A 25,999-nucleotide genomic window follows, 5' to 3' on the forward strand; every position below is an offset into this window, starting at 1 on the left:
TAATTAAAAATAAAACACAATGCATTGCGATGATGCGTTTCAGTTTCACAAGCGATTTCAATCGCTAACTTTTATCCTTCGAATCAAATATGTGTACTATTTATGTAATATATGTTATAAACTAACTGACAATTTATCTTACTTCTATTAAAAAAACAGTTACTGAATATATTTTATATTTTTCAATATCCAAGTAGATACTTGGATATTAATAATTGCATTGCCCTATAATTTCAGAGCAGAACGTTCTATAAATAAATCATATTATTTAAGTATCAGTATTTAAAGAAAAAACGACCCCCTAACAATAATAATCCTTACCTAACCAAACATTTTTTTTAATAATAATAAGTATACAAACACTAGCGAACACTTTGACGCAATATGTTTTTATGCACATCGATTTTAAATGTTCTAGCGTGTACAGAAAACTATCGTTTAGTTTATGTACAGATATTCTCTACGCATATAGTAACATAACATTTGTATAAACAACATAATAAATTATTTTCAAGCATATGTTTATAATACATATTTTTAAATTGCAATTACTGTTGTACTATATATTAAACGATGTGCGCGTTTTAACCCTTTATAAACCATAAATTTTATTATTTCCGTTATGTTCTGTAAAAGTTCATTAAAATCTCATTATCATTATTATTGGTTAAAGGGCCTTTTCGCCGTTAACGTTTATTATATATATATATATATATACATAACTGCATTTAGGGCAATTCAGGAAGCCGAAAAATTGAACTCACGCGTTGAACGTGTCGTCAAACACTTGATCGTGTGCCAAAGTGTTTACACAAGAGATGCAAATTTGTTTATTCATGGAAACTACAACTCTGCATAAAGCGATGCCGAAAGGTCACAATTTGGAGTGTTGCCCAGGGTGCCAAAAATCGTGTAAACAGCGATCCACGTCGGATATTGTAGCCAATTTCGGAGAAACAATTTTATTTTAGATATATAAAACTCTTTTTGATCGAAACTGTGCAAGGATGCGAGAAGAAGCAAAAATGGGAGGTTAAATTCACACCAACAACGATTTGTCAATTTTTCCTACCAATAAATTGCTATAATGTTGTAATTTACAATCTTTTTGTATCAAAAATTAATCTCCATAAATGTTTTAATTAACCAATTAATTTAAAAAATATATGAATTTTCAGTCTGGTATTTTTAAAACTTTTTGTGTCTAATGGATTTACCCAGTTGTTACTGATTAACCCCGTTGTAATGCATTGGGCTTACGACTAACAGTTAATAAACAATACTGATAAGCTTTTTTATTAAATTCTGCTTTATAGTATTATCTTATTCTTAATTTTTTCCTTTGTGACTATTCCCACGGATATATTCAGATTGTTTAACCTGCATCAATAACTGTCTATAATATAATGCATTAACATCTTGGATATTGCTTCTTTTCTCGAAAAAATAATTCTGTAAAAATTTAGTGCTAATTACAGTTTTTAGATATTCGTGATATTCAACGATAAAATATTCAAATACTGGAATATATTCGTAGAGTTGAATTTTCAAACACAGCTAATAAAAAAATATATAAAAAATATCAAACTTCAAGTACTTTTGAAATCAAGATCTTTCATAGTGCCCATCACCTCATCTTATTGTGTCAATATGTTGAATAAAATAGTTCATATTTTAGAAATTAGATAATTGCAATACATAAATAATTAAAAACAAGTTGTTACAATTTACCATTACGTATATACGAGTCTAATTGCGAGCAAAGTTTTTAATGTAATTTTTATAAATAAGTTGTTGATTCATTTAATTTCTGCGTTTATACAAAATAACTGCAATGTCCAATGTATTTACTTGTTTTTTCAGCACTTGTATTATATTATTTCCTGAATTTTTTTGACTACGCATATTATTATTATTTCGTAATAAAATTCGTGTTTTTTCAATTTAATATCACTGAAGTACACTGTGAACACATCACCGAAGCTCGCGGACTTGTTTTGCAACATAAGTAAAAGGTTAACATAATTAAAAATATTTTGACTGCTTTCCTATGTATTTTGAAATAAAAGTTTAATATTTATTTTGCAATCAAATGATAAATTCAAATCAAATAAGCCTTTTCTTGAGAAATGCTTGTTAAACAATTATTTTCAAGAAACATTAGTTCTTGATTTTGGACATTTATTCTACACATGTCAACTTGTTTTTGTGTCTATTGCTTCTGCGAATGTACTAGTTGTGGAATATGTATTAATTTCTGAAATGCACACAAAAGAAAATAAATGTATGCTAAGATTACGGTACTCAATTAATTTAATAAAATCAAAGTTGACAAAACAAGGTTTTCCCATTTTCACATTATATTGAAAAAGTCAAATATGTATGTATATGGCTTTATATAATACATACTTTCAAGTTTTACTAGTCAGTAGCAGACACGTAAATAACCACCAAAAATATACTTGCTTGTCATTTTATTAATTTCTTGCCTATTTTCGTGAGCGCCGTGCTAAAAGTAATTTATAACAAATTTTTCTAACATAAAGAATTGCGTATAATAAATTATTAATGATTTTTCTCTATTATGTACAATACTTATTTGAAAAGTATACGAAGTCCAAAATATATTTTATTTCAGGATTGCAATAATTTTATTTCATGATTCAAATTCAGAAAGATTATTAGACGCATATCAAAACGTTTTTTTTGCCAAGTTCATCAATGACAATAAACGGCCCTTGACTTCATCCTATTCTTTATGAAGTCACATCTTCCAGATTTTATTTCACGACAGTACTTTGCAAGTTTATAACACCTTTGCCAGGAACATAAACAAGCTATCGATTTTTTCCGAATAATAAATATTAAATATTATGAACATTTTGCCTGTTCGTGACGTCATTGTCATAAACTTAAAGAAGCTGGCGATGTATTTTTAATTTATTATTTAATTATAAGCCAATATAATATTATTAAATATTTAGCTTAAAAACATTATATTTTAGTACTTAAAAATTAATTATATATATATTTTTAATCAATAAATTAAAATAAATCGCACAGTTATACATGAAAAACCCAAATCCGTGTGAAAAGTTCTGAAGTTAGCCACGAGTAAACAAATTTACATATGTTTTATTAATGGTTTTCAATTCTACTAAATTTCTTTATCAACTTTTTAGTATTTATTTATGTTCATAGATGTCTACATTTATGTATGTAAGAAAAATAATTATTATGTGTGTATACTATTATATTATATATACATACTGCTTTTATTTTATAAATTCACAAATATTTTAAATTAGTTTCAACATTTTTAATTGAATAATGTATTAAAAATTAATTCCATTTATAATAAGTCATAAATATAGAAAACGTATATTATTTTTTTCAACGGATATGATGTTAGTCATTATTTTTCCTGCATTAAATATACATTTGGTCAATACTATAAATGTTAAATTATGTTGCTAAAACAACAACCAAAACGAAAAATGTGCCTATCTATTGTTGTCAATCTAGGATCGAAATTAAAAATAGATTTTTATCAAAGTGAAATTTCAACTGTTTTAATTATTGAATCAACGGAGCGAATTTCTCTTTGTAAATAATTGTGCAGATGAAACGATAGTTATACAACCGCAATTTTAAACCAGAACATTCATAAGTTGACCACCGAATTGCTCATTAAATATAATAATTCACATAATATGAAATTCTACAAAAAATATTTAAACAGAGTACTATTTTTTTAATAGATTTTTTGTGATAAATATAATATTTATTCATGTGATTTATTCCCAAAAATGAATCTCATCATTCCCATCGCGTATTTATCGTGTGAATATGTTCTTGATTGACTCGTACTTTTTTTGATACGTGTATTGCGTACATGAAATATGCATAAAGCTACCCAAAATACATAATAGTTAACAACCGTTTGTTGTGCCATAGTTCGTGACTAATATTTGCAATGATGACGAGACATGTTATCGTCGTCTGTCGTGATGCAAAACTATAGTCGCTGATTGTCAACAATTGGTCCAACGTCATTAATTATACTCATTTTTTTTCTTTTGATTTGAGCATGTTTACAATTGCTTGATATCATATGTCAACTAAATATAAGTGATTAACTGTATATAATAAATTAATTATTATATATTGAATCAGCAATTCATGAAATGAAATAATTTAATTTTTTGCTTAAGTAAATCCATATACATATGTATATATATAGTTCGTACCTTTGTTTTTGTCGTATGCATTATTCATAGGTACATATGTTATTATTAAGAATCTATAAAAAAATAATTCGATACTCAAATATCAATAAAATGCGATAAATAAAACAAAATTAGTATAATTGTGTTTTGATCGTAACTTAAGATCTTATGCAGGGCTTTTTTTGTCATGTAACGCGGTGGAACGGCGTTCAGGTACCTTTTTTTACGGTACTTTTGATGTTTAAAAATTGATTGACAATTTGCTTAATATTTTATTTCTTTATTTTTATGTAAATATGATGTCATAAGATAAGAAAATACAATTTAAATGATGAATTTTACGATTTTCAATGAGTGAGAATCAAATGAAGCACAACTAAAATTTTGTCCAATAGGAGAGCGAAAAAAAAATTATCTCTTCTCAGAACTAAAAAAATTACGTCAAAAGCAATAAAATCGTGTCGGCGTCGTCTCACTGCGACACGATTTTATTGCTTTTGACGTGAATTTTTGACTTCTGAATATTGATAATTGTTTTTTCACCCTTCTATTGCCCAAAATTTGGTTTAGTTAGGTTAGGTTTGGGTTTGAGCAGCAAATAGATGTTTCGCGACTGTCAAATTAAGTTTTGTATACATTATGGAGCAGCATATAATTTCACCGGTGGCCATCAGTTGAATTATATTTTCACTAGTAGAAATATATATTTACTGGTGAAAATGTATTTGCACTTCGCTAGTGAAAATATAATTTGCCAGATAAAATATGTGTATTTTCACTGGTAAAACTACTATATATTTATCTATTTTTGGGATACTTTATTTTTTAGATTTTCTTTTACGTCCTTTGTTTCAGGGGCGGGGGGGAGGAGCATTAAAAAAATTAAAAAACCAACCACATTCCTTTTTTTATTTTTTATTTTGATTTTATTAAGATTCAAAGCATCTTATCAAATACCATGCGTTTTTCTAGGGGGGATACCTGACCACCCAAAATGATATCCCTGTATCTTACACCCATTACTAGTATTTTTAACGAGAATTATTTCTCGATAAAAATGTCAAATCGAGAATTCTCATTTCTCGACAATTTTTTTATTATATAAAATTAAATTTGTACGAATATTTTTAAAATGTTTATAACCACTGCCTTTTTAAAACGCTGCATAAGTAAAGGTGGGTTTATGCCTCATATGCATACTTCTTGAAAGATTTTAATATGGGTCTGGAAATGACGAAAAATTGTTTACAAATTTTTAATACTTATTTTTGCATAAGTAATAAAAAAAGTCACCCAGATAATAAACCGAAGGTGATCGTGGCAGATGTTTAAAAAAATGAATAGTTTCTCGGAAGATTGAAAGTATTTAAATGACTTTTTATTACTCTAACCGGCCGGCGGATTTATCTTTGCTTTGGTGCTCTAAGAATCCGCTCTGATAAAAAGAAATTACGCATGAGAATCGGCAGAATGCAAAACGATTTAGGTCAGATTTATGAATAAATATCTCATAAAAATTTAGTTTTAATTTTTTATGCAGTTCGTGGCATAGGAAAAGCTACTTTAAATGATATTTGAATATAATTTTTTTTAGTAAAATGCTTGACAAGATGTTCCGACACTTTTTGTCTGAAAAAAGCCTTGGTTGTATGCATAGGTTTATCCTAACGGTATACATTAAATGATTTAGGATCTATAAACAAATATACAGTTTATATATAATATTAATTTGTAGTATACACAGTTTTATTCTAAAGTATAAAAGTTAATATTATTGTCAGTCAATAATTAACCATAAAATTAAATACGTTTATAACACATTAAATTAAATTTAGTAACCATATTTAAATAGTTCTGAATTATTATTATTTTTATTTTATTTTATGATATTATATTGATTTAATAGTTCATTACTACTGTTCAATCGTCATATGTTTGTCTTAATTGTGTGTACAACTGCACAGAACGAACGACAATATTTTCGTCTTTCATTATACGTTATTAATATATTAACATTATACTTTTTACAAGCGTTAATAAAACCCAATATTATATTTACATTTAGCGTAACGTGTCAATCATTGCCGATGTTCGTATCGCGTGTTGTAATATGTTTTTGTGTGATATAATAATAATAATACATCGAATTCGGAACTGATCTCATTATACGGACCGTGCAATGGGAACGAGTGAAAAAATGTTGAGAACACCTGACCTTGTACGATCTCACGGAAGCGATGTCTCGTTTTTAATTTTCGCCGTAGATGATTCACCATTGTGTACATATACCGATTTTAATCTTGAATTTCGGTTTGGCATTGAAATGAAATTAAAGGTTAAAGCATTTAATAGAGAAGTTAGGTGAACTTTTGAATAAAGAAAAGTTTTTATATTATATTTGATACGATAAATTGTTGATCGGTATATGATATGTTATTCTTTTAAAAGTTCACAAAGTCTACCATATGTGCAATTTGCAAATAATATTATATCATCAAGTCGCAGATCGAACAATTTAAGCGTAATGCTTATATTATACCGGATTAATTTTTTTGTGTGTAGAAATGTTTTTATGCATAAAAAAGTCACCGTTATTGATGTTTAGTTCAATCGTTAGATTTTACGATATATTTTAATAATATATGTAATGGAAACGAGCGAGTTGCCGAGAAAGATAGGTGTGGTAGATAAAGTTTGAGATATTGGGCCTGTTAGATGGTAGATAGTTCAGAGAAATAAATCAAAATTATGCAGTTAGAAAATAAATGATCTTTAAAGTGTCAAGTAATTCGTTCTTTGGTATAAAAGTGATTTTATATTATTTAAATGTTTGTATGAAAGGGGATATTTTTTTGGAATTCTATTGACTTTAAATACAGATTCTATAAGTTTTTAATTAGGAAAAGGTATAGTTATTTGATTGGAAAATATAATTGTAAAAAAGTAAAATTTGTTAGCATACACCTAGAAGTGATATAATTTTACGTATTTTTTCTATAATTATTTACTATTATTAGTAAATTTTCAAGAAAAATCAGTAGATCTCAACGTTCAATTGCTTTAATTTTATTTACAATATTTGTGTATTATTATGTTTTATTAATCTATATTACCAATTTTTATTATTAACATTCGCTAATTTATTTTGTTTATTTTTCTTGATTATTTGGCTTTTGAGGTATTTTTTATACCATTTCTGAGGCTCTCAATATGCTTTATAACATGAACAAACCATTACAAAATATAAATTTATCTATTTTTAATTTATTGTGTATCTTCATCAGATACATATGCTTTAACTTCTAAATCAATGGTCACTGTTTTGTTTTATTCTGGATATAAATTACATGAAATATAAAATACTCTCTCACTGACTACTTAACTAGGTTCTATCGTTTTCAAGGCATGAAATAATAAAAACCAATTTGTCTTGTTTTTCACCCTTTGGTTGCCCATACAAGATTTATCGGATCTCGCTACTTTGGTGAAAATTGAATCATATTCATTCTTTAATGAGCTGTAGGTTAAGGGCATGCACATTTACCCGATAAATGTATTATTGATAAATCAGTAAATTTGAAGTTAACCTCATTTCCCCCCTAATTAGCCGGTATTTTTCAATAGTATAAAACTGCAAATTAAAAAATACATATCCATGAAGTTGTTATTTATTACAAAAAAAATATTTAAAGTAATTATATTCCAAAAGAAAGCTAATAAAAAACGTAACATGGATCTAAGCTTAGAGCAGATCACTTTTTCAACCGCCTTATGCATACGAACGAACGTGAAACGCGTGTCTATTACAGGCAAAATACTGCTAACCCATATCGCATCCCGTACGCATTGGGACGAAACAAAATCGATAATAAAAATACCCTAGACGTATTTTTTTCGCCGTAGATCAAAACAGCCTAGACAACTATTTTGATATTAGCTACTTAAAATGTATTTTTAGTAGCTAATGTTTTGTAAAATCATTTTTTTCTTTAAAACCATAAGTCAAACTCTGGCAAGCATCAAGCGCGTACGCTGAGATACATTCCCTTTCGCTCGCTCGCGTGTTAAGTGACGAGAGTTAGTGAGAGATAAAGACGTGCGTTATATGCGTTCCGCGTGCCATTATCACTCACAATTTCTAGAATTAAAATTTTTCACAAATTTCACGAATTTCTAGACTAAAATTTTTTTATTTTTTAGTTAACATATAAATTTAATATTCACAAGTTCATCCAAAAAAATTGAGAAAAATCAATGGTATTATATTTGATAAACTGAAAATAATTATTATACGTTTCTCCATATATTAACACTATACAGGCCGATGGAATAACATGTGTGCCATGGCCTGGACAATGGTTCTCGGACGATGTCACAGCATATGTTCGCTGTACCACGTTTTTATCAGGCATTATTAGCCTGCAGGAATCTTTAATTTTTTTTGACATTTCAATCAATTAATAAAATAAGCCTGTTGTATAGTGCTTAGTAAGCTTTCATTCCATATACTCAATAATATGTCTAAAGTAAATTATCATATATTTAATTTATGTACAAATTTTATTTTCAAGCAATGTAATGTAAGTGAATATAGCGAATATTTTTAAATATTCTTGATTCAATTACTTAAAAATAATAATTTTAGTATATAAAAGCAATTTTTTAAATTCCAATACCGTTTTTCAATCAACAAAATTATAAAAAAAATGTTTTTTGTAAATAAGTCTTAAAACTAAACTAAAAGCAAAAAAATAAGCACTAAAAATTCAGTATAGTATTAAACATAAAATGCATTTTAATAATAATGAATAATAGACTTCTTTTTTGGTTGGAAATTGATTAGTTTTATTTAACACAACAAAATATTAATAAACATAATTTGATTGAAAAATATTTTAGGTACAAAATTTCTGATAGTTTTGTCATAAAGTGCAATTTGAATCTATTAATAAATTAAGTTCACGACTTGATGAACTGCATAATAGTGAGAAAATTAAAAAAAGAAAATTTTATACTAATTTTACTAATACTTAATAAATAATTGCATATTAGCCTTCAAATACCAATAATTTCATCTTTGTACCATAAGATGTACCACACTAACCCACTAATCTCGTGTATCGGTGACTATAATAAAAATAACTGTAAATTTAAATATAAATACCAGCAAAAAATGCCAAAGCACTTTGCTTTAGAAGCTTAAGACAACACAAATGGTTTCAGATCTTCAGTGAAATGTACTCAAACTATCATATTTTTTAAATTTTTTATTACTGAAATTGTGAAAGGCTTAAAAAAATTAAAACCACTGACTGATTTTATATTCTTATTTTTTTTTTATAAAATTGTAGATAATAACAAATATTGTAAGCATGAGAACGGTTATAAATCAGTAACGTGTATTCTTATTTAAATAAAAAATATTTCTTAATGACTATTTAGTTGCACAGCGCGTTTTTTAACCTAAAAAAAATATACTCATTCAGCCGCGCAGTCTGAAAATTGTCAACATTCGAATTTACTGTATTTTAGCAAGACCCATAATAATTTTGGCATATTAAGGTAAACTGACATTTAATTTCATATGTATAAACAAAAATATGTTTTTGGTGTAATATTATTACATATAACACAAATTTCAAAAAATACTTATTTGGGTGCAAAGTTTTAAATATTTTTTTTGATAACAATCGTAAATTCAATTTCACTTTTTAATAAATAAATTATATTAACAATACTAAATTAAAATTATTTTTTTTTAATTTAAATTACTGCATATTTACTGCTCAAATATTTTTTAAATAACGTAATCGTATTTTATATAAAAATACCACCGTAAAATTTAGATAATTTATCGTTTAAAAAATAAATTATCAAATACATGTAAATTTATAATACTCTAATTTCCAAATTAAGTTTTTAAAAAAATTCCGGGTTTCTAACCTCGTTTAAAACTTAATCAGATTCTTGCATTTTTGATCTAAACTGAGTTTTTAATTCAATAATTTGCAAAAAATAAATTTGAAAATAATAATTATCACATTTTATTTTCTAAAGTTTGTAATTAATTTATCAATAGTAAAGTAGTGAAATTTTTTGCTATTTTGTGGTAAATTAATTTATATATTAATATTATTTAAGAAAACGTTTCTATAGACATCTGTTGTGGAACGTCGAAACTAATATATTTTATTAAATATTTACAAAATATTATTTCAACACACTTTTACATTAGGAAATATTTTTTTAATTTAATTATTTTACAGGCGCGTTTTTAATTTAGTACAATAGCCACATTCCTGCGTATCACTTCGTTAAACTTGACCTTATATTATTATAAGTTGTTACACAACAAAACCCGTCAATCATTCTCGCTCTTGGACACGAATCGATTATCGGAATCGTTGCGTATTTCTGACGTTCAAAAAAACCAGTATTATGACTAGACGTGAAAAGAAGAGTGATCTTTCGTTATTATCACAATAGTATTCGTGGCGAATCAATTTCGTACGGTGAATATACCGCGTAGTCACAGTCATTTAGGTTCATTATGCTCATATAGAGACGTATTATAAATATTTTTTTATCGTTGTTTCAGACGCGAATTCCGATGATGATGGCATCGGCTGGATAACCAACTCGAGAACACTCCAAGATCCTGTTCATAATTTATAATGGCGGCGACGACCAGAGAAAATGCCGCGAACGAAGACTTTGTCACAATAGTTTCTGTCGGCAATACCACGTCGGAAGGCGAGACTAACAAAGTGAACAAACCAGCTTCGGACTTGCCTTTCGTGACGGTGTTATCGATCGGTCAACAGGGCGCTGAAGAAGAAGTCACCGTCTACAGATTACCAGGCGAAAAACTGGGCTTTGGTTTAAAATTCGAAGGCGGGGTCCAATCTGCAGAATGCGTCCGAAGACTATTCATACAATCGTGCGCTCCTGAAAGTCCAGCTGGGAGAACAAGAGCAGCTTGGGGACCTTTAGAGCCGGGTGATGAAATCTTGTGCATCGATAGAGTTCCAGTCTCATCCCTCACGCGATTAGAATGCGTCAGATGCTTGAAAGACTCGAATCTAGCAGTTAAATTATTGGTGCGACACACGCCAGAAGGTAAACTGCATCTGAACGACGGAAATCGTCCTCGTGTTGAACACGATAGTCAAGAGTCTGAAAAATCATTGCTACCTCCGCCAGTACCACCACGGAAGATCCATAAAAAGAAGGAGCTTATAAACGGCGATTCAAATAAAACTGTCTTTATTAATGGAACCAAAGCATACGAAAATACGACGATAGAAAGAAAAGTGCCTCTGGGAAAGCAGTCACCTGGAAGGCCAAGAAGACCGGCGCCTATTCATTCTGCCACACCTCCAGAAGCTCAAGTATATACAGATCTATTCTGTCGTGAGAAAGAAAACGGATTTCATATAGCCGAATCTGAATCTGATGATACAGGTAGTTCCATATCTACCGTAATCGATAGATTGAGTGCTTATTCAAGCTTTCCAGGATCAGTAGATAATAGTATACCTTCTACGCCGACTTTAGGTCCGAAACATTTGAACGTCAACGTTCAAAGTGCCAAGATCTTAGAAGAAAGGTTTTTATCGGAGCTTCCGGCACGTATGCTCGAGGAATTCAATAAGGAAGTAAACGTAGCCGTGAGAGCCAACGATGCTCAGATGACAAATGGCGATAGTCGGCCCACTCAAGGGGACGTGTCTATCGTTGTGTCGTCCTTTGAAAGTGGTGCTCCAGTCAAGAGCGATTGCAGCGACGCTAACAACAACACAAACACTATAAAGATTGTGGGGAAAGTCAACGAAGATGTCAAGGAAATTCCCAAACCTCTTCCGAGGAATTTGAACAAAAGGAACGTGGATTCAGCGCTGAACGATTTCAACAGAGTGAATCGTCCCTATGACGATAATCTGTCTCCGACTAAGCTTCAGAATATTGAGACGTGGCTGCAAGACGCTATAGATTGCAACATGCGCACTTTCGATGATGTGGATCATCACGATTACGATCGCGAAATGAAACCAGAAGCCCTGCCCAGATTGATAGACTTTGTGCCAAAGCAGAAAAATGAAAGTCCAGTGCCGACTGAGAGGAAAGAAGTGGATTATAGCGTCAAGCTAGCTATCAATGTGGAAAAGGAGCCTGAAGTTTCAGACGGGATGAGCTCAGACTACGATGGCTCACCTCATCTGGAGACTATTGGCGAAGACGACGAAGACTCGCCTAACTGTCAGACATTACCAATGTGAGTTTATTTTTATTATTTAATTTAATAACTATGTTATAAAGTAACGTGTCTCACGAATTTAATAGTAAATGTAATATATAGTTATTATATCATCAACTAATTTTTAGCAATTTTACAGATTTATATTTCAAGTACATATATCTATAGTTTTATAATATAATTATGTTCTATAGATAGTATGCGCGTACGGTGAGATACATTCCTTTCTTCTCACTCACTCTCGTCACTTAACACGCGAGCGAGCGAAAGGGAATGTATCTCACCGTACGCGTCTGATAGATGGTATGTATTTTTAAATGATTAATTTAAATTTTATGAACAACCCCTTTATATTATACAAATATGTTTTTTTTTTTACTTTTCTTAACTAGTATTATATTAACAATCCTAATTTATTTGCTCTCGCATTAATAATTATATTATATATTTGAACTTCTCGACAATGTGTAATATTCCACTATCTAAGAATTGAAAGTAATAATGCTATATATAATAATATAATCTATTATTGATATTGCAATAAAATTAGAAATTTTGCGATAAAGTAGTTTTGACTTTTATCAAACAGAAAGCTCGTGTATTAGTAATTAAATAAATATCTCAATAATCATCCAATGACTAAGCATATTTGTTCTGCATTAAGATTTTATCTTAGCACCAAATAAAAGTGTTTATATAAATAATATTAATGTTTGCGAAAAATTATACGTTATTAAAACAACGTACTAATTTTTTTAAGATTATTGAATAATATGTTCAAATTACAAATTAAAATATGTAGTTTTCAATTAAAGTTCGCTCAAATATATATTGCTAAAACGTCGCTAAATAAATAGAGTTGTCAGAGAAAATATATATTCTATAATATATACATATATAATATTACAACATATAAATAAATGGTAGTGATATGAAAAGACAATTAAACAAATTAAATTTCGTGATTATCTGATCCGTTTTTATATTTAACTCAAATTTGCTTAAAATTAAAGTTCGTCTCCTTACAAATTTGTTGGTGTGACTAACTGCTTTAGAATCATATGATTAATTAATATTTTTGAACAATGATTTTAAAATATCTTTGTAACGACCTAAAGGTACTAAGATACCGTATTTTATGTCTGGAATTTTTAGGTCCGCAATATTTCGCAATAATCCACTTTTTTAATTAATATGTGACTTCGCATTTGTATTCATTGGTGGCAAATGAAGTTTATCTTAGGTTATTTTTATATAGCATTGAAGAGAAGAAAACACACGTTTTAAAATACTTTTCAAGAGCTCCATATGCAAATTTGCGAACGAATATAATTCGTTTCGCTCGCGAACGTGATCTGATAAAATTAATGGCGACTCCGAAAACGGTCGGTGATATATGGTTTTACCTTATACAAATCGTACATCGCCATACATCTTCAATGTTTTGTATCGTAAAACCGTAAATTAACGTTAATCGCATAATTCATTGTCAGTCAATTCATTTTTCGCATTCTTGTTCTACATTTTTTCGTAAGTCTGCCTCGGGCGGTGTTTAACAGCTCCATAGTTAATCAATTATGACAATATATAATTTAACTAATTTATAAGCAATATAGCAATATTAGGCTGTGGCGTGGTATACATATAATATATAAAAATATTTAAATAATTTTAGTAATAAAAGAAAAACAAGATTGCTTGAAAAAAAATATTTATAAATAAAAACCTAAAATATACACGTTTAATCTCATTCTTTACATAAAATTTAAAACGTTTATTATATCTTATCATTTCATTTGTTTTTACAAAAAAATTGTAGTCACCATTTTGATCATTCGAAGAGAATAGTAGAACTAATGTATGTATATTAAATCTTTGCTAGTTTGTAGATTACCAGCGGTAACTTTTTATTTTGTGACGCGTAAGGATTTTTTTAAAAATAAATATAATTATAATATATTAAAAATAAATGTAATTTAAAAGAGATAATTTCGAATTAAGTTGTGAATTGAAAATCTTGAAAAATATTGAAAATCTATGTAACTATTATATAGTTTATATAATAAAAAAATATTATCTCATTCATAGTTATGCATGTTTTCCAATTAACGTTAACAACGGCTAAAAGTTCCAATTACAGTAATTTGTATGAAACAATGCTCGTTGCTCTAAAACTGGGTTAACCGATTTAATTAAAACGCGTGTTTGTATACGTTATATTTTTATCGGAAAAACTGTTAAAATTTACGGGATTTTGGGAGTAACTGGTGCATCATATATTCATGAATAAATTGAAAGCGATTAATGTGAGCGATTTCAATATCAGGGATAGAGTTAATGGCTTTTCAGCGCTCCCAAAAAACCACCGTCCATTTCCTGTGGTTTAGTGTTGATTGATAGTTTTAGTGATTTGCGGTCGATTCAAGTGATTTTTTTTCTGTATTTTATTTCCAGCATCAAAGTGACGCAGCAGTCTCCAAATTCTAATGGCGAAGTTCAATTTCCCGTCGAAGTCACGATACAAAACGAATACAAACAGCCAGAGCAGCCTAAAGCAGAAGTCGCGCTGCCCAAGAAGGAAAAAGGTAGATTTTTATATTATATTTTACTAGCGGATATATAGATTTTAGTGTTTCAAAGCGACGAGAATCTGTGACATTTTTATTGCCATATTATATTTATACTTATTTTAAATTTGTTGAACCAACCATTACTTGCTTGAAACTTCTTTTATCTAGTCTTCCAATCTTCATGCAAACTAAGAGCATTAGCTTGAATAATTGAAAAACTCAGGGGGACATCGTTTTGACGTTGCTCATCAATCCACGATGACAAAGATCTTTCCATTTCATCCATCACTATGGCGTGTCTTTTGGAAACAATCTTTAAAGATATATTTCCACAATTTTTAACGTATTCCTTAATTTTATTCTTGTTTTTCAAAATTAAATATATGCATGGAAGCGCATTTTTTGCATTATCGACAATTTTTTCTTAAAAATGCGATATAGCGAATTGTGAAGAAGTAGAGGGCCGCTTGTATTATTATGGACTTATAATATGAAAGTATATTCAAATTGAATGTTGGTCAATAGGAGAGCGCAAAAACAATTATCACTTCTCAGAAGTCAAAATTCACGTCAAAAGCAATAAAATCGTGTCGGCGCCGTTGCAGTGGGAACGCTCGGTAACGAGCGTTCCCACTGCAACGGCGACGGCACGATTTTATTGCTTTTGACGTGGATTTTTGACTTCTGAGAAGGGATAATTGTTTTTTACGTTCTCATATTGATCAAAACTCGGTCTAGATATGCTTTATTTGACTCATTTCAATTATAAAAACTCTTAATATGAACGCTAGATAACCGCGCGTTTAAACTGCGACGGGAAAATTTTATTGCTTTTGATTCTAAACAGAGATGTTATTTGAGGGGGGGAAGGGAGAGGTAGGGATTTATGTAATAAATAATAATTAATGATAAAGAACATCTGATAAACATAGTAATTAGGAATTCATTTGTAATTTTAAAAACTTGATCTATCGTTTTTCGATAATATCTCAAGAAAATTATTTTGTCCAGTATATGTGCACAATAGAAAATATTTATTCATCATATACTTTAATTAACAAGATTTGTTATCACGAAGATAATATGATTCGATTTTTATATTTTTTTCTGTAGTAGACTTAATTTTTTTGCCATTTATTATTTTATTTAAAAAAATGCTTATCGATAATTTTGCTTTATTAAGATGATTTTCCCTAAAACCATTTTAAGCACAATAATATATGAATTTTAATTTATGTTAGAACTCCTTATGAAGCTATGAAATTAAACAGTAGCTTTTTGTATAAATGTTCTTATTTCAAAATTTTTTGGTTATTGTAGTAATGCTTAGGATCAATGGCTGAAATTTTTTTTTTTGCATATATGCTAGATTTTTTATGGTTGCGTATGATGCGTAGTTCGCATGCCTTATTAGTAAGCGTGTAATTTTACGTATTAATCTAGTTGTTTTGTTATGTATCAGATAGTGAAAAAATATTCTGTAAGGGCCAACGATTGACAACTACTGACGTTTAAATAGCTTAAATATTATATCGGTGATAAAGTTAAAATGTGCTGATGAAGAAATTCTCTTGAATCAAACTGTTTTTTTCATTTACGTGCAAAGTAAAGATTAAGACCATGGATTGGGGGAGTTAGGTGGGAAAATTTTGCTTATAAATGAATGTCTTCCTATGTACAATTCAAGCAAAAAAAAACAAAATATTGGCGAAAAATAAACCGAGCCAATATTCTTTTTCCGAAATTCAAAATCTAAATCACATGATGACTTTAAACAATCATCTAATTTTTGATTAACGATAGACTAAAACTGGTCGGTCGCGCGAATGGTTAATCTTCTTGTCGACCGACCCTGAGAGTCAGCTGATATCTGGTCTATAAAGACCGTCGATTTGGCAGCAATTTTAATGTCCATTTGATCCATACATCGCCAAAAAGAACAATTCTGCGATTAGCAACAAATTTGTACGTCGGTTATTATAAAACATATGTGGCAATGAAATTATATTTAACTGATGCAACGGATCTTTGTCCGAGTACATAATGTAATCGAAATAAATATGTATTGTTATGGATCAATTAGTAAAAATATGATTTTATAAAATGAAACAATTGTCAATCTATGGCTAAAGATGTCAAAATGACAAATAATTTCACAAGATTTTGCTGGCCCAGTTATGCCTTTGATAGAAATGATTATTTTTACATTGGTGTGACGTACGACGATTAATTTAGCTAATTTTTCTACACCTAATATTAGGTAGTACATCTTTTTTATTAGCTCTTGTCTTATTATAGTATGTGGTAAACGAAAACACGTTTAGGTTTTTTCGCGATAGGCACGTTTTAAATCAAAACGTGTCCGGATAGGGTGGGAAATGCGTTCGCACCTGTCGTAAAATTTTATAATATACATAAATATATGAAATATGACCCAACAACGCCCGTCAAAACTAAATGTGGTTATGGGACGTTTTGAAATAAGATTATTGCTTGTGTTGCTTGTTGTTTATTTATGCGTGCCGTTTCTTATTATTGTGCCTGTTAAAAAATAACTTTTGCTAAAATGGTCGATCGCATAAATAATGCGTTATGGCCGTTGTTGTTGTTGCTCAACTTGAATGGTGAATTTATATATGGCGTAAAAGGTTAAGACTTTATACGTGACGGTTAAACTTTGGAAATTGCGCGAAAGTTATTTGTTGAGCCAGAGGGCAACGAAAGGAATAGTGTTTGTTCGGAAACGGAATTGTACCACACATGGATAGAGGAAAAGGAATGGTGTTATGGTTTTGATATAGTGTCTTCTGGCTTACACAATGTAACAGTGCTTACTAACTTGTGATTCATTCGCGATTTATCTTTTAGCACAATAAACTTGTACTGTTATAAAAATAAGGAGTAGAAAGCTAGCATTTTTATTAATACTCAAATAGTGTTTAAGCAATGATATACCTATATTTTAGCAACAATGACCCATATAATCGAGAGTGATATGATAAGAAATATATTATATATTTTTTATCATACTGTATGTACTAGGTTTTATCGTATTTTTAATATGTACAGTATACACCCATACCTCGCTTTACGGCCTAGATACGTTCCACGAAACTTGGCCGCTAAGCGAAAAGCCGTATAACGAATCAATTATTCTAATACAAATTCATACAAATTCAATGGGATCGGTTCCAAATTTGTTAAATATGTAACATGGTTTATCATTTAAAATGTATTTTATCTTTTTATTTCATTTAAATAAAAAATACATACATAACAAGTACATACATTTGTACATAAAATAATAACAGACTCCAAAAACCAACAATAATCCATAAACAAAAATGAAACAACTTCATGTTACATAAAATATGTGTATGAATACATACATAATTTTTTTTAAAATGGCTTTAATCTGAAGACGATGAAGAAATGGTAACCTGCAGATCACTGTCGTTCTCATTTTTCGCTGGTAAGGATGGGCCTGGCTTAAAAAAATTGTCCAACGTTGTTTGTCTTGCCTTTTTGTCTCTTTTGTTCTTCAGTGATTTATAACAGCTAATGACTGAGTTAATTTCTCCAGAAACTTTAGCACTACGTTCGACGTCAGGATCGTTTTCAAGGAAGATGTTTATTCCTTGTTCGAAATAGGAAAAAGCTTTTGACAATTTTTTCGATGTTAGCTGTTTGGATACAACAGGCTCTGTCTCTTCATCAAATGCCGGTTCTGCTTGCAACTGAATGAGTTCCTTATATGAAAGGGGTTCCCTATCAGCTTCAAGTAGACCAAGCACATCACGTTCGTTCAAACCTTCAAAGCCGAGATCATGTGCTAGATCCAAAATGTTTTGCCTAATTTCAGGAAGGCAATTAACTTCTGCATCAGTACTTTTTACACATTCTGGCCATATTTTTTTCCAAACATGGTTCATTGTTGTTAATTTTAATTCCTTCCATGATTCACTGATGCTGTCAACAGCGTCCTTGATGTATAGCTTTTCCAAAATGTTTTAATTGAAGATTTACCATCGGTTTCCCTTATAAGTGGTCGGAAAGTTCGGCGTAGGTAATATGCCTTAAAAGTGGCTATTGCACCCTGATCCATTGGTTGGATCAGAGCTGTTGTATTTTTCGGAAGGTACTCAATCATGACATCTTCAGATAGTTCGGATAAATTAGTAGGATGCCCTGGTGCATTATCCAAAATTAGCAAAGCCTTGTTGCTTAAGTTATTGTCTCGCAAATATTTTTTCTTTTCTGTGCAAAAGTGATTTTTGAACCATTCCTCTAAAGTAGCTATAGTCATCCAAGCTTTCTTGTTGGATCTCCATATGACGGGTAATTGATTTTTATTTAGTCCTTTAAGAGGCCTTGGATTTTCGGACAAATATATTAAAAGTGGTTTTAGATTAAAATCACCCGCGGCATTTGCACCAAGTAGCAAAGTCAATCGTTCTTTAGACACCTTATAACCAGGCGCAGATTTTTCGCTTTTTGAAATGTACGTGCAATCAGGCATTCTCTTCCAATAAAGCCCTGTTTCGTCTACGTTAAACACTTGTTCAGGTTTATGACCACCTCTTTCAATAATTCCCTTTAAAATGTTGGGATATTCCTTAGATGCAGCCTCATCAGGGCTAGCTGCTTCACCTTTCATTTTAAAATTATGCAAATTAAATCTATTTTTAAATTTTTTTTAAAATCGACATCGAAAAAAAGTTTTTTTTCCGTTATAGCGAAACATTTTAGGCCGTAAATCGAAAACGTGCCTTAATTGAAGAGGGCCGTTATAGCGAAAGGCCGTATAAAGAGCGGCCGTATAGCGAGGTATGGGTGTACTCTATTATCTGGGTTAATATTGTGGAGAAAGGGCACGGATAATCCGAATTAATAATTTTGATTTGGTTTTAAAATATGTATAATATATTTTTTATTAATTTATTTATATATTAAAAAAAAAAACTGTGATTCTCGTTTGACTTCGGGAATCTCTCAATAATTTCCGAATCCCGGTACGAATTTTTGTAAGAGGTATTATATCGTTATATTCGAATCGACTTTGCTCTATGTAGTCCAGTAAGGTTTCAACATAAGTCAGTACCGTATTGTGACTAATGTAATTATTAGTATTTTCTTCGCTTGTATTATTTTAATTTAATTCCTAATAAATATTCTGACATACTTTTCCTCCCTAAGAATGCTATATTGACCACTTAGGGACCATATTATCATTAATTTATTGAAAACAAATACTTTTTGTGCTCTTTGTTGATTTTAAGTATGAAAGTATTTAATGTGGACAGATGTTTGCATTGTTCGTAAACTTTTTATAAACACCACTTGAATTTAACAACTTTGTAACTTAAGATAAGCAAATCTTGCTAATGATAGTAAATCGAATATTATTCAAGTGTTTTTACCTACCCATTTTAAAATCGATTATGATAAAAAAAACTGATCTCATTTTACAGTACAAATCGAAGCCTCTTATTATCATTATTTATCGAACACGAGTTATTCGCTGTATTCTATTTTAAGTGTTTGCCTGAACGACCTCGACCGCACTCGCCATACTTTGCGCTTATGGTGCTTCTTGACGTACTTTAAGCGCAATTGGAATTTATCGGATGACAGCTGTGTTTTGTTACATATATTATCGTTACGATATTTTTCTATGACACATTTAACTCGCTCAGTTTCGCATCTCACCTGAAAGGGCGCACAATGCGCCCAGTCCCCGATGGGTTCACAAGGTTAAGTATCAAGTTTACAAGAATGCCAAGCTCTCGGTGGGTTCAGCTCGAGAGTCGTGAATAGAAGTTGTTGATGGCCGGGGCAAATCTATAAATAAGGCCATTTGAAGCGGGGTATGAAAGGATGCTGACCAGCACAGGATGTTCGGTTGCAAACACTTGAACTTTTCGACTGCTTGGACTGTGTGCTTTGTGCTGTTACTGCTGAATGCTTTAAAGCACTCGTCGAGGATGAATTTGTAACTCAAACAAGCCGGTGTGTATAGTGATTTAATTGTGTTCTAAATTAAGAGGATGCGACTACTTATAGTTAAAGCTTTTGGTCGAGAGTTCGATTCTATGTAAAAGTAAATATGAGAGAAAGAAGTCAATACATTAGGTTAGCGATCAGAATCAGCGGTCTTCCTTCTATTCAACCCTTCATATCATACATGATTTTATTTGGGTAGTTTTAATAAATGAAAAAAATATTACATTGTTTTACATATCCCATGGAGAAGTAAAACAACGAACACAGATGAACTGGCATATCACGTATAATTTTTTTGCATTGCACAATTTATGCCAAATGTATTATCATATCTTTTGATCCTTAAACTTATTTTTATAATATTTATTTTAAAATATAAGGAATGTAAATCATACATGAAACAGAAAAATGTTTATATAGCCGTTACTAGCTATTTTTAAGCAACCAAAGGTTGCATGCTATTTATGTATATATGTAATAAAAATAATATTCGTCTTAATTTAGTACCTTATAAATATGCTTTTTTATACAAATAATGTTTGTATTATATATATTGTATAACCAAATACTGAACCAGATGTAGCTATTATTACTGATTTAGTTATTAAAATTGTTCTATTTTTCATAAGGACTTTTCAAATCTAAAAATAACGCTTCAGATTTTGCTTAATTGTTTAATGAGTTGTATCTGTAGAATGCCTCTTTCAAAACCCTGAAATCTTAGTTTTAAATTTATGGTAACACATGCAAAATTACATTTTGTAACTAAAAACCAAAAAATTATGCGTTACCAGTATTTTTTTTTTTGATTTATGATTTAATTTGATTTATTTTTCACAAATTTGTTACTCTTACAAAATTATTAAATATACTTCAAGTCACCCCCATAATAATTAAGTCAATCTCGTAGGTAAAAATATAATTTATTGATTTAACCTGTGTTGATTTGTTTGCATTTTATTTTATGTTTTAATTTTAACTTGTTCATAAATACTGATATAAATTTAGAAATTACCGTAAACTATGAAAGTTTACCGTAGTAGTCATATACTGCATATATATTTTAACATAATATTATAAATTGACGAATCTCGTTGAAGCTCATCGGTGCAACCGATTTTATGTTGCTATGAATCGTGTGGTAGTAAAGGTTTCGAGAAGGGTCTGTTTTCAATTAAACTCGGTGACTCTTCTCAACTTCTATGTTTAAAGTTTATCACTGAAGTTTTCGATAAGGGTTTGATGTATTCTAATTATACTCTCGCTAACTCCAGCTTCTAAGTTTATTGGTAAACTTATGGACACGACATAAAATAATTAACCAGCACGAGTGTTTTAAATCGCTGACTATTGACCTGAAAGACATGGGCTCGAATTCCATATGGACATTGATGTTTTTTAATTTTTCAATCGTTTCTAGAAAATCGGAATTAGTAATAATTATATAATTATAATTCTGATTGATCATCACAGGTTAGGTTTATCTAAATTTTCCAAAGATAATGTTAATGTTAGTGATATTTAATCAAAATCAAGTGAGGTCGTACATATTATGTATTAAAAAGTCTCTACTAATGAGCTATTTTAGCTTATATAGAATATATTATATTTATTCAAAAACACAAAAATGTTATCGATACGAACTAACTGCGATTCGTGTAAAAATCGATATTATCAGTGTCCTGATGGACTGTATGGTACGAAAATATATATAATTTTGCCCCAAAAAACTATTCATAATTTTATGTTAATTAAAAATGTAGAGAAATCAAGAAGATCATGTCATTTCTTATGCCTGCACTACACTCTCTGGAAGTTGACCAAGGTTGGCCAAGGACGGAGAATATAGTGAGTTACTTCGGTTGAGTTCGGTTCTGCCTGCTCTAAAATCTCTCGGAAGTTGTTTGAGGTTACCGAGAACGGGAGGTAAAGTGGGGGTAATTCAGTCGATTTGGCCACCTTCGAGCGCTTCCGAATATTGTCGGCATATTTTTCGAGTCAAAGGGACCGAAGTCGGAGCTGCTCTTTCGAGCGCGAACAGTGAGATACTTCCCCTTTCGCTCTCTCGCTTGTTAAGTGACGAGAGTGAGAGAGATAATGATATGGTGGTTCGCAAATTGATATAGAACGAGTAACTCGCTTCAATTTCAGTATGCGCGTAGGCGTCCTATGGTTAACACGCATGACGAGCGCTGCATCGTGGTCACGTGGTCAATTTATAATATCACATGCTACAGTGGGACGCATGTTAACATGCTTTTATGTATTAAACCTTATCTCGATGATCTGCATTTTACATATTGTGAATCAAATCTATGTTTTCTTCAGTGGTAGCAGTTGCCAGACCTTTCACTGCGAGGATCGTCTTTATTGCTTTCCATCCCGAATTAAAATTTGGCTGCACCATTTGACCTTTGTGTATGAAAGATATGTTTACCATGTCTGTAAATTTCATTCAGTTTTTGTTGGATCACGTCGGGGTCCACTACGGGGTCCGTCACTCCTAGATCGGTAATTAAAAGATAGAAGAACAATAGTATTATGCGCATCGTAGAATGTATTGTATTGCGCGCGTCTTTTTTAAACAAAATTTTTTTTTTCGGCGATACAAAAAGGTGATTAATGTCTTGAGACGTATGTGGAATATTTCGTATTATTAACGTAAATGCTTGGTTACGAGATCTCTCTTCCATTGTTATGAAAAATCCTTTTGTAACCTTACTTTAGAGACGTATTTTTGTTTGTTTGAAATGGTTGTTAAAATGAATTGTGTTTTTTTTTCTATTTTTTTTAAGTTGCTCCACAACTCAAAAAAATATAGCTAGCAAATTAACAGATATTAACTAATCGCGTAACCTAGTTCCTATTCCTGTCAGGTCGCAAATTATATTACTAGAATAATTTGTAGGTTAAACATTTAATTTATCGAAAAAATATTTATTATTTCAAACAAATGGTAAATTTTGGCATGCTTCCTAATACAAAAGTTCATTTTTAAATCGCATTAAAATGCTACATCATATGCATAAATTTGATTTTATCAACGAAGAATACAAATATCGCAAATCTTCAGAAAGGTCATTGTCACACAACTGAATCATAAACTCCACACAATCTTTCGTGTGATCCGATTTCAACTCGTTTCTACCAAAATGACAAAGACCTCTCTTCTTTCAAGGCGAGCTTTCAGAATCTTGATTTGGCATTAATACATGTTACAGTCTATATTTAGGATTGATGCATAAGATTTTTTTTCACTTTGGATCACAACGCTAGTCAATCGGATAAAAGTGAAATAATAATACGTGTTTTTTTATCTCAAGCACGCTCTTATTGGAGTCGAATCAAACTCATGATGTCGTGCAAAAGTATGAGATAATAGTACATTTCGTCTGGTGAAAGTGAACGTAGACAATCGAACGCTTGTGGAGTGGAATGCTTAAGCAAGATGACAGAATCGCTCATTTGAATGCCACACACAAAAGAAGAGCAATCACCGAACCCGGTGGTGGGTTACGAAAGCTTCTTATTTTTGCTTCGATACCAAAGATTCAAAGCACACAAACAGTTCTCACGTTCGGCTCTCGTTCTATAATACGTATGAAAAAATGCAATTGAATCACACCGTGTAACCAAATGACAGGCGCTTTAGATGACGATCACGCACATTGTCAAGTGTTGTATAACGTTGAATCATCGACAGGCATTTGCATAATTTCGCGACTATTGTAGCGATAGAGACGCCAGTTTGTTTAAATGGAACGTATACGATAGGTAATATTATTTCAGTGAATGGGATTTTAAACTGAATATAAAACGAACTATTAGATACAAAAATAAATAGATTTTAAATACAGATATATGTAGATATTTCATCACTGAAAAACACGGGAAAATTTTTGTTTCAGTAATTTTATTTTAACGAATAATATATAATTTATTTTAGTTTTATCTCTCTACAGCCTTTACGATGATCTTTCAGGATCAATGCATGAAATTATTTTAGTAATTTTCAACGTTTGAAAAAGTTTTTTTTTCAATACATAATATGCTGAAGTGCTGTAAAGTCAAGTTCCCAGTAACACAAGCGAAAACTAAGTATCTATTGTAATAAAATACTTTTGTGTTACCTTTGTCTATTTTGATTTTCTGTGAGTATTTTCCAAATTTAAATAAAAGTTGAGAAAATCAAGGGGTGCTAAAAAGTGCTTGGTTAATGCTGAATAATTTTTCAGTCTAATAAGCTTTTTTCACATGTCGAGAGGTAATAATAGCACGGCCCTGCCGAGAATGCCAAACGAATCCTCCCGTCCTTCCGGGAAAGGACCGGTTGGCCGGCCGAGAAATAACTTTGCGGGAAGTATGCGCGGACTCTTTTGTCCCGAGAAAGGAATCCTGTGGGAGGACCAGGGAATGCGGTCCCAGATTGTGGCAGCGGGGTAACCCATTCACCCTCGGTGCTGACGCAAAACTCTAATTAGTTCTGCAGTTGTTCTGCGTCTCATCGACCACCGCTGAGAGACTATACGACGAAAAAGAACAGGTTCAAATTTAATTACGAACGTGTTCGACATCGTCAAGAAGAAGAAAAAAAATGGCGCGTTAAACTCATTAATTATTCTTCGTCTACATTCCGACACTTGTATCTCTGTCTTGTATAGGATGGATGGGCAAATTCATCTCGTCGTTTGCTGTATATTGCCATAGTTCTTGCGTAATTTTGATTGATCGGAACTGTTTAATTTTATATTGCTGCAATTACATGAACTAACGAGGGGCTAGGTGGTAATTAATGATTTGCCATATAATCACTCTTCACTTAAGATTTTAAATTAAACGTAAAAAATATGAATGTCCTAATTAGTATAATCTATCAACTAGAATATTTTTTTAAATTATACAATAATTAAATATTTTATAACGAAAAATTACAAATTGTA

General features: G+C 30.6%; 1 protein-coding gene across 3 annotated transcripts in view; it reads left to right on the top strand.

Annotated features, from left to right (window-relative positions):
• LOC148237897 (uncharacterized) overlaps positions 1–25,999 on the top strand; it is a 107,259-nt gene that overhangs the window by 38,388 nt on the left and 42,872 nt on the right. For 2 of the 3 annotated variants that reach the window (XM_088205785.1, XM_088205786.1), the window contains exons 2-3: positions 10,828–12,504; positions 14,941–15,071. In XM_088205785.1, coding sequence (XP_088061911.1) covers positions 10,904–12,504; positions 14,941–15,071 — 1,732 coding nt within the window. In that variant the 5' untranslated portion in view covers positions 10,828–10,903. Of the gene's footprint in view, positions 1–9,580; positions 9,792–10,495; positions 10,742–10,827; positions 12,505–14,940; positions 15,072–25,999 lie in introns of those variants that run through there. The other variant, XM_088205787.1, reaches the window with a different exon arrangement.

The sequence above is a fragment of the Plectrocnemia conspersa genome, unplaced genomic scaffold, assembly GCF_051122295.1.
Source record: "Plectrocnemia conspersa isolate PC_06_02 unplaced genomic scaffold, ASM5112229v1 ptg000002l, whole genome shotgun sequence".
Taxonomy (NCBI): domain Eukaryota; kingdom Metazoa; phylum Arthropoda; class Insecta; order Trichoptera; family Polycentropodidae; genus Plectrocnemia; species Plectrocnemia conspersa.